This window comes from Thermobia domestica, chromosome 18 (assembly GCF_964235325.1).
Source record: "Thermobia domestica chromosome 18, izTheDome1.hap1.1, whole genome shotgun sequence".
NCBI lineage: Eukaryota > Metazoa > Arthropoda > Insecta > Zygentoma > Lepismatidae > Thermobia > Thermobia domestica.
In genome coordinates, this window is record NC_137471.1 from 77,387,742 (window position 1) to 77,398,717 (window position 10,976).

Below are 10,976 nucleotides of genomic sequence, written 5' to 3' on the forward strand. Positions count from 1 at the left end.
TCTTGCTATTTGTTCACACCGTCTCACCACAAAACAGTAGTCGATTTTGCATTCCTTGAGGAGAGTAAACTTTTCTGACGAGCAAGTCTTTTTTGTTCAGAAATGGTCGGGTGCAATCGTATGGCGAGGGATTCTCCCGGCCGGCCTATTACGTGTACATTCATGCTGGCTTTTCTCAGATTGATTGTAGCACGAGTCAATGCAAGAAGATAGCAAGCTCATACTAAGCTACTCTTGGCCATTTTGTATTTGTTACACCCCGACCGCGTCAGTAGAGGGCCAATAAGAATAGACAGAACATGGTAAAAATGATCTGAACAAGTCAGAACTATTGTTTCTGGTTCAGATGGACACTATAGCCACAACCTAAGCAGAACAACTTAAAATGCATATATCTTCCTATACCTATACAAAAACGATAACATTATTGGGAGCGCTGGGCCCAATCGGCTCCTACACTCTGATACAATATAACAGTAAAGAAAATAGGAATTCTATGAATAATGAAGTTTTGCAAAATAGCCTTTATGGCTTTAATTTTCCTTTTTTCTTTCAATCAAAAAAGTTGGTATCCTTGCATCTCTGCTACTCTTTATTAATGCTATTATATTACTAAATACATAGTAATATACGGTAAAACTCCTCTAAAAGACTACCCCTCATCACGATCGACTTTTACTGAAACGGAAATCCTATTTATATCGATCACCTCTTCCCCCAAACGGTGACCACCGGCATTTGCCAGAAAATGTTACTTTTATTGTCTCGGAAACTACCAATTTACTACACACATATATTTTGTACGGTAAGATACTTATAGGTGTAAACAATAGCAAAATAATGTTGAAAATCTACGCTGATAGGAAAAGTGGCTGAGATCATTTTAGAAAAAAAAAAAAAAAGTCCGGCTGAGTTTGTGGTAAAGGTGCGTTCAGCGTGATGCTCATAAGAGATGTCTCACAACAGTTTTCGATAGGAAGCTTCCTTTGTGGTAAAATTAAATCCTAAATAAATCATTCAACCTTCTTCAAAACAATCAACTTTTACCACTGAATTTAATGGAAAATTTCAGTAGTAGCTTTAAGAAACTTTCCCTGTACTTATTTCATTTATTTTGTATTTACATCGTATTGTTTATAGAAGGAAGCAACGAAAGAAGTTAATGCTAAAATCACATTATTTACATGAGCTGACTGAGTTTAACGTCCCTTTCAGCAGCGAGGCTATATGAGACGGGGCCTAGGGGGAGGATGTTAATAATGTTCTCGCTTCTAATCGGGAGGCTAAGTGTTTGAATCCAGTGATCATCTTAGCTAGAAAGTTTTCTCTGTCCTACAAGGTAAATGACTATAGAGAGAACATTTAAATAAGCAAGCCCTGGAAAACTTCATTTCACAATTTCCGTCCCACACAGGCCTCACATTGATGTGCTTCGGAATCTGCTAGTATAAAAAATGAACATTTTATATTGCACATTTGTTCAATACTATCAAGTTATTCAGGCAAATCTAGCAGTTATTAGCTTAAGAACTACTAAACACCACTTAATCTACTTACAACAAATAAATCACCTCCATGCTGTACAGTTGCTGTAGTCTGAACACTTCTAACATTCCTCAACTGAAAAAGAAATAATAGCATAGTTAAATAAAATACTCTTGCTAACATACATAATTCTGTCCATGGAACTAGAAATTATTTTTCATGTGACTGTTACCAGTGACGATCTAGAAGGGAATACGATGCCCCCTACTCAACAGAAAATATACGTCTTTTTGTGTTGTTTCAACGAAAAGAGCCGACAAGAATATCTTTCTAAAATGAAATGAAATCTTTAAGTTTTACGTCCCACGATTATGCCAGTTAGGCTAAAGGAGACGGTATGATGAGAGATGAATGAAGTGGTGGACTGAAGAAAGTGGGAGGAAACGGGAGAACCCCGGGAAAAGCCACCACACCATAAAGTCCACACGGCGCGAGTTGGGATCGAACCAGGGACCTCAAGCACAGGAGGTGAACGCTCTACCACTGAGCCACCGCGCCCCCAGAATATATTTTTGTATAAATACATTAGATCACTAATCTTCTCTCACTTTAATAGACCAGTGGTGACCCATGGGTGCGAAGCGTGGAAATTCAAATACATATCTACAGACAAATTGTTATTTGAAAAAAAAAAAAAAAAAAAAAAATCTTCGGGTCGATTAAGAACGATGATGACACATACAAACAAAGACACCATCATGAAATAGATCAACTAGTCAACAATGAAAACCTACTACGTATAAAGAAGTCAACACAAAACTTATCGGGTTTTCATCTGATTCTGAGTTCTGATGCTTCAAGACTATCTTCCACGTGGATGAATAGGAAAACAAATAGCGGAAGAGAGGGAATACTAAGAAAGGCTCAGAGAGAGTCGAATCATACAACGAAAAGAAATAATCTTTCTGAATATACGATCTGTGCTTATTTTCAATCTACAAATATGTATTCTATAGCGTCCATTGTAAGTAGATACTGGTCTATCAAGCACAGCAGAAGTTGTGATGCAATTCATGTGGTGTGAGGAATTCAACACGAACTTCAAGTGACATAATGTATGATTGTTCAGGGAGCGGATTAGATTGCTCAGCAGTTAATACGTAGGGACAATACGCCGGAAACTTCCCTTCGAATTCAGCAGGAGCCGAATTTTTTCACTGTATGTATATTACTGAACTCGAACCTGTGATGTACAATTGGTTATTTCCTCCATATATCATATATAACAAAAGCAAGTGAAATTCGCAATTCCCGTACTTCGACACATAATTTTCATTGTTTATATACAATGTGGGCCATTTATCTTGACATCCCCTTGTAATTTTTACACCAATAGACCAAAAAAAAAAAAAAATGCTTGAAATCTCGTACCATGCAAATATCGACAGAGCGACATTGTAACATACTTTGCAATACCATCATATTAAGGAGTCGAGGTGGCTCACTGGTAGGGCGCCAATCACTGGCGCGTAGGGTCCCTGGTTCGACCCCCGTAGGCGCCAAATGAACTTTGTGGTGGACAAACACAGTTTATGTGGGTTTTCCAGAAGTTCTCTCGTTTCTTCCCAGCTTAGTCATCTGTAGTGAAATAGTTTCGGATTACGTTCACTTGTTCACCGTAGACAGTTTAGCTTAAATTCAACATTGTGCTTATTTTTTTTCAACAACCTTGTTGACGCGCCTGCTCCCTACAAACGCACTCCCGCACTGGGCATTACTGCCGTATCGCCGGGCCACATAAAAACCGAAAAAAAAAAAAGGGTTATATAGTTTCCCCCAAAAATACTAGATTGTGACCTAGCTCATTTGGTAGTGATCATCGTTCGGAATAAAGTGTGGACGTACGACATAAAACACGAACCAACCTGTGCTACATGGCCACTAAAAAGCACGAATGCTATCTAACCGAGTCAGGACAGGAGCACAGCAGGGGAGCACGAGCGAGGGGGTGCGTCCGTAGGGATCAGGCGCATCAGCAGCGGTGGGTATGGCATAAACGAGGATAGTGGAAAACACTTTAAATATCATAATATGCATTGGCTTGTGTTGCACAGCTTTACGGGAGATACAATGTGCAATCTAAAAAGTACCAAAAAGGTTCGGGAACTGATACAGCTTCATGTATACTATATCCCCAAAAAGTACAAAACAGATACAGTACGAGTTGGTCTGGTTAATGTTCCTCTTCTTTTCTTTAGTTTCGTTTCCTCACTTATGATAAACTGTTCACCCATTTAGTAGACCATTCTTTCACACAATTTCAACAACTGACACTCCTTATTTTCGTATAACTCGGTAAGTCACTCTGTATAACATAGTAAGTTATAATCTTGTCATTTACGCTCCATTTTCACACTGACTTTCCCATAAATCATAACAAGTGTATCTCTCCGCGAATTAGTCCCTTCCGCCTCCATACATAGTGTCGCTTACAACATCTAGAACAACTCACAAATATTTTCTTAACTTGAAATATTACACTCACCTGACTTTCACTCACTCTTCTTCACAAACCAAAATAAATTCTCCAATACATCTAGTAAATTTTCTAAACTTGGTCCGGCGATACAGCATTTCACCCAACGCAGTGACTTTGTTAGATGCAATTTGTATTAATTAGTGCCACCTAGCACAGGTTACTTGGTGTCCTTTGCACTAGTTTTTACGCTATATTTATACTCATAATGTTAAGCCTTCTTACAGTCAATCTGCACCTAAGGCAACCAAAACATAATATCTAAGACTACCAAAGAGTAAGAGATTACCTTCTTAAACAATTTAAGTGAAACACCCTGGCTAACACATGCGGAATATATCCCAAGTGGCAATAATCCTATGTTATCAATACTACATCATGTTACACTTTAGGAGCTGTCGAGGTAATGTCTCGCTTTATATTCTGAAGTATACTCTTCCAAATTCAAAGGAACCTAATTTTCGGAACAATTTAGGTAGACCTTTAGTCTGCTAGCAGATTTTAGAACTCATAACCTACATCTTAAACTAATAGGCTATACTAGTCTTCGATCAAATTCACGAATCACCATGACTATCGACTTCTTACATTAAATAAATAATACAATTGTAGAACTTACACCTAAACTAATAAAATTTCTAATTCTAGAAGTCAACATCTTCAACAGCCCGTGCTAGCCTGCTTTGCTATCCCGATCGGCTGCTTTCTTCTTCTTCTTCTTCTTTGATAAGTTTACCTAAGCGAAAATCGCTCTCCCGGCAATTGCAGGCGATAATTTCAAAAGAAAAAGATGGAAGAATGGCATGAATCTTTAGAGATGATTGTAAGATTGAAGACGAGACAAGATGCGAAATAACGTAGAACATTGTAAACATAGATAATAGGCGTGTAGAACAGGAGGAGATAGGGTGAAAATAACGAATTGACATTAAAGGGATCAGAACCAAGAAATTTATGGAGGACGTCGAGAAATGGTAGACGATGTAGCTGGTAGAGAGTACAAGAGAAAATAAGATGATTGTTGGACCAGTGTCTAAACCACAATTACAGAGAGAAGTAGTGTGTTTACGAACAAATAAGCGTTGGGGAATATAAAGAAATGTGAAATCTGATAGGGAGAAAAAAATGGAGGAAGGAGTGAGGAAGAATGAGATGAAGGAACCAAGATGGGAAACGAAGAGAACAAGGAAGGTGCCAATACCAACGTGCCTTTGTGCAAGAAGCATTATAAGCAGTCCAGCTTTAAAAATGAAGTGAAGTAAGGAGCGGGAAAAGGTCGATGGGAGTGCCGTGAAAAGCTCCATATCGGGCATCTGCGTCAGCTAATGAATTCCCGAGTATACATACATGGCTCTTAGACCAGATGAAACAAGTGGTAAAGTTGAGGCAAGTACGACGATGAAGAAGGAGACGGATTTAAGAGGAAATCCAGGAGGATTTCGAAGTCCAGGAGAAGATTGAAAAGATTGGAAGAGATTTAAAATCGGTGGCGATGCAGATAGATGTATACTGTACTGAAGAGAATGAAGAAAGGTTGCAAATGGGGCATAAGCTTTAGAGAGAAAAGTAGTGACATAACTGGACAGTTTAATGCTGAAACATTTATGGGGAAAGGAATCTTAAATGCAGAACCCAGATGCAAGTCCTGGCCAAACCCTCGCAGTACGAATGTACAGTGTGTAGAGGGAGAGGAGGAATGGAAGAGAAATTATATTGGTAGGAGGTTAGGGTGGAAAGGTGGGAAGAAGAGTATTGGGGTTATTGATAGCTCAAAAACAGGAACGTAAAAATAAGTGCAACGGACATAATTCAAGTAGGCTACAATTCAAGTGGCTAGTGGCTTATATGTACCTCGCAAGGAGGATTTAGAAATTATAATTAAATTGTTTAAATGTAAGTCACAATCAGGAAAAATGAAGGTCATAACCGAGAAAAGGAAATATCAAAATTACAAAAAATTCAAAATCGGAAAACAAGTCCAGACAGTGAAAAGAGCTACAGTACTGGCACAATTATTATGGATTTTTTATAAAAACAAAACTTTTGTGCAAAAATGTCTTGCAAACAATTTTATTAACTACTACTTTATTTACTTTACCACACCAGTACCAAACAAATATTTATTAGTTATTTTAAATGGGTTTTACAGTCTTACATGGGAGTATCTGGCAATACAGAGAGAAAACGTCTGACAACCCTGACACAATCACTTCATTGTCTGGACAGTGCTCAGTAATAGTCTGGCATTTGCGTGGAGAAATGTGTGTTTATTGCATTGTCTGCCTGTCATTTGCATGTGATCAGTTTAGTTCTGTGTGTTTGTGCATTTAAGTTTAATGCCAACTATTTTTTCAGATTTTCTAATGTGTTTATGCAATTGAGCAGAAATGGGCAAAGTTCGTGATTTGAGTCCTCGCAAGGTTGGACAGATTAGTGTTGTATTAAAAGAAACCATTTTAAAATAGAAAGAAAAAACGAAGAAACTTAAAGTTTTAACTCAAACCGTCAGTAATATCAATAAGAAATTGGAATATGGCCACAGTTTGGCGTCAAATAGGGTTGGAAAATGTGGTAGACCTAAGAAAACAACACCGAGAATGGACAGAAAAATAATTAAAATGGCAATTAACAACAGAAGAGCATCTTGCAGAATGATTTCCAACCAACTAGCAGCAGAGCGCATTACCATTGCTCGCAGAACAATAAATAAGAAACTATTGGAAGGTGGACTAAAAGCATATCGTCCCAGAAAAAAGCCTCGCCTTACTGACAAGATGAAACAGGCTCGTAAGGCCTGGGCAGAGGCTCACGTTGACTGGACATCTTAGTAAGAGTTTAAAATATTCATGTAAAAGCGTTAATAACACAAATGATTAAAATTATGAAAAATATTAAACTTTATTTCCAATTGTAAGCCTTGCAGACTTTCACGTCATTAAGTCTACTCGTTATTCAATTGCTCCCATCACTTTCTTCAGCTGTTCAACGCCTTATTTTTGTTCTTTATTGTTGCAAGTTGTGTTGTCTGACGAGTCTACCATTGCAGTGCTTGATGACCGTATGCAGACTGTAAGAAGGCGATCAGGTGAGCAATTTACACCGGAATGTTTAAAGAAGACTGTAAAATTCCCTCAGAGGGTCATAGTCTGGGGAGCCATTTCTGTGCATGGAACAAGTCGTTTGGAGATTGTTGATGGCACCACGGACCAGTATAAGTACAAAGAAGTACTACAAAAACGTTTGCTACCTCAAACAAGGGACAGGTTTGCGGATAGACCTTGGATTTTTCAATAGGACTCTGCCCCGTGTCACACGGCAAGGTCAGTGAAGACCTGGTTTGAAGAAAATGGTGTAGAAGTTCTCTTATGGCCTGGAAATTCTCAGGATATGAATCCGATTGAGAGTTTATGGTCTGTATTGAAAGATGAAATACATGAAGTTCCCATAACGACCAAAAAAGAACTCATACAACATCTTATCAAAGTATGGGTTCATTCAAGTAGAATCCGGGAATTGTGCAGAAAGTTGATCACTGGAATGTCCAGGCGTGTTGAAGCACTTGTTAATGCAAAGGGTGGACAAACTAAATATTAAAATAGTTGTTTACTATTGACGTATTCACTATTTGTGAATAAAATTTATTTCCATTATTATTTGTTTGCTTAAATGTCGTTTTTGTAGAAAAATTATGTTTTTTTTTTTAAAAAAATCCATAATAATTGTGCCAGTACTGTAAGTACCCAGATAGATGGAACGAAAAAGGCGGGGGAAAGTAAGAAATGTATAATGAAGAAAATAAAAAGTGTAAGGGAAGAAGAATGTGTGTGAACGAGTAAATGCACAAAGAAAAGAGATATAAGTGTAGTGTATATGCGAAGAAAGTCCCACTTGACTTCCTTCCTCCACACACATTGTGGGAACCAGTGTTGGGTAAGTTACTTGTAAAAATGTAACGCGTTACAAATTACTTTACTTTCTCTTAAAATGTAAAGCGTTACTTGTCCCCCAAAAGTAACTGTTACTTTGCTTCAAAAGTAACGCGTTACTTTTAGGTCCGAAACTTTAAAAATGTGAAAAAATTATGACTTCAATTTTCCGTAGTACTATTACTACCGCTATTATTATTATTATTATTATTATTATTATTATTATTATTATTATTATTATTATTATTATTATTATTATTATTATTATTATTATTATTATTATTATTATTATTATTGCACGTTCTGAATCGCTTTATGTGAATGCAAGGACAAATTTTTACTTGATATATGAACATTTTCATATAATGTAACATTAAAAAATAAATGCCATACTGCGTTACTCGTAGGGATGGACACGAGCGAGTTTTCTTTGACACTCGAGTCGACTAGAAACACATCTTTGAGCTCGACCCAAGAACTAGACTCGAATTGGAAGCACTTTACTTTTAAATTCTGTCCACCATCATCCTCAAATCTTCAGAAAAAGGTATTCTCTCAAATGTTCGAACGGTAAAATATTTTCGTTCTCCATCTTCATAAAAACAACACCAATCAAAGTAAAATAGACTACCGGTATCATTACACTCCTAGTTCACTCACTGAATGTATTGATTTGGAGCTGTCAAAATCTACGACAAAATCTTCCAGGTGCTTGCAATCAGTACACGTGATTTCACTAAGGCTGTCCTCATCTTCAAAAAACAGCAAGTGGCACTACGAACTTATGTATTTCTCTGTGTGTCTGTGACTGTCGGTCACTGACATACGTAGTTCATGCTCGGTTATTCCATTCTGAGAAATTCACTTACAAGAAAGAAACATTTGTTTCCGAAAAAAAAAATACATATATTGTAGTTACTCATCCGAAATGTAACGCGAAAAAAGTAACGCAAACTAGGTACGTTACTTAAAAATTTGTAACGCGTTACCGTTACAGTTACTTTGGGAAAAATGTAACGCGTTACAAGTAACGCGTTACTTGCGTTACGTTACTTCCCAACACTGCAGTAGATCTTGTTCTCTAATTGGGAAGATAACTGTGATTTTTTTAAAGGTAGAATGAGATATTTTTTATTGACATGCTTACTTTATTAGATATCGTCACAATACTTGTAGTATATATTAGAGGGATACCAAAGCTTATTTTAAGATAGTTTGTGTGCGTCTGATAGTAGTGTTGCCAGTTACAGAAAATTTTAATTCCAGATTTTAGGGCAAATTTTGGAAAAAAATCCCTTTTTTATTTCTATTATTTCCTTCTTGTTGGCTATATTCGAACAAACGTACCAGTGTCAAACAGCCTCATCCTTAGCCTACACAACGCACCATAAAAAGTTTCACTAGAATAATTAGGGAAAGTACAGTTGAGGTTTATAATAAACCATGTTCTGTAAGTGGTAAGAAAATGGTGAATTTCTGAGGTAGAATGAAATTTTTTTAAAATTTCATGCTTACTTTGTTATATACCGCCATGATACTTGTAGGATATATTCTTGGAGTACTAAAAGTTATTTTCAGATAGTTTTCGTCTGTCTGATGGCAGTGTTTCCAGCCAAAACAATTAATTCCCGCTTTTAGGTGAAAAAATCGGAAAATTTCCCTTTTCCCCTCTATTATTATCCTCTTACTGGCTACATTAAAACAAACGTATCACTACCTGAAAGCTTCCTCTTTGCCCTACAGAACGCACCATAAAAAGTTTTAATAGGATAATTAGAGAAGCTGTAGCCCCGGCATATTTGATTTTTGCTTGTGAGGCGTAAAAAGTGTCAAAATTTCATGTGTATGACAGAATTTTTTCTTTCCCTCTTTGGATGGAAGCAAGCAACTTCAGGATTTCACTGTACCTTGTCAACACACCAAAGGTTTTTTTAGGCGACTTGAACCCATATAGCAGCAGTGGTACTAGATACAAAAAAATTTGAAATTCGGTTGGGGAATTTTTTGTAGATTTTCACCCCTACATTTCCCTCAATTTCCCACCCATTGGCAACACTGCAATGCAACTTACACCAAAAAATAGCCACATCTATTTTCTAAAAAAACAAGGCCTTAACCATATCAATCGAATGAATGGTTTTTGAGAAATAAGTCACTAACTGGAAATGTGCGAAAACGCCAAAAATGACCTGGGGCCGAAAGAATAATCACACAATTTTGCTAGTATATAGGTGCAAAGAAACAAAAGATTTGTAAGTTACGAGGGCTTCGACTCAAGTTCTGTTGATTATTTCGATAATCTGCGACGTAAATCAATAAATAATAGTTGCCAGAAAAAAAACAGACATTTGAAAAAAAACATGAAAAAGAACGTTTTTTTATTGAAAAAAACTTCACAGAACAAAAAAACGTTTTTTTACACTATAAGACATACATAAAAAAAACGCTTAAGTACATATCTAATTATTTCAAATGAAAAGTCCAAATACCAAATTCTATGCTCCTAACCTTCAGAGATTCCCAGATATCGACATGTTATTATAATAATTACAATCCTCACCCTCTTTCCTGTCCATCTCTTTTCTTTGCCTTTTTACTAAAACGTCAAAAAAACACTCAAACATGTCAAATTATTTTCAATGAGAAATGCAAATACCAAATTTCAAGTCTCTAACCTTAAAGGATTGAACATATTAATACAATAATTGTAATCTCCACTTAATTTTCTTCCCGCCCTTTTTCTTCCTTTCTGGGCCACATATAAAAAAAAATGTTGAAATACGTACCGGTATCTAATTATTTTAAGTGAGGAGTCCAAATACCAAATTCCATGTTTCTAACCCTTTAAGTTTAAGAGATATAGGCATATTATTATACTAATTGCAATTTCCACCCCTTCTTTTACTTTCTACATCTTCCCTGCCCCTTCTAATTTAAATATCAAAAAACACTTAAACAAGTATCAAATTATTTTCAGTGAGAAACCCAAATACCAAATTTGAAGTATCTAACGTCAAGAATCGTCAATA

General features: G+C 36.5%; 1 protein-coding gene across 1 annotated transcript in view; it reads right to left on the reverse strand.

The window, feature by feature from the left end:
- Positions 1-4,794, reverse strand: part of ND-24 (NADH dehydrogenase ubiquinone) — a 38,478-nt gene extending 33,684 nt beyond the window's left edge. Inside the window, exons 1-2 of the mRNA XM_081746280.1 lie at positions 4,641-4,794; positions 1,558-1,620 (exon numbers count right to left, since the gene is read on the reverse strand). Coding sequence (XP_081602406.1) covers positions 1,558-1,620; positions 4,641-4,679 — 102 coding nt within the window. The 5' untranslated portion in view covers positions 4,680-4,794. The remainder of the gene's footprint in view (positions 1-1,557; positions 1,621-4,640) is intronic.
- Positions 4,795-10,976: the final 6,182 nt, after the last annotated feature.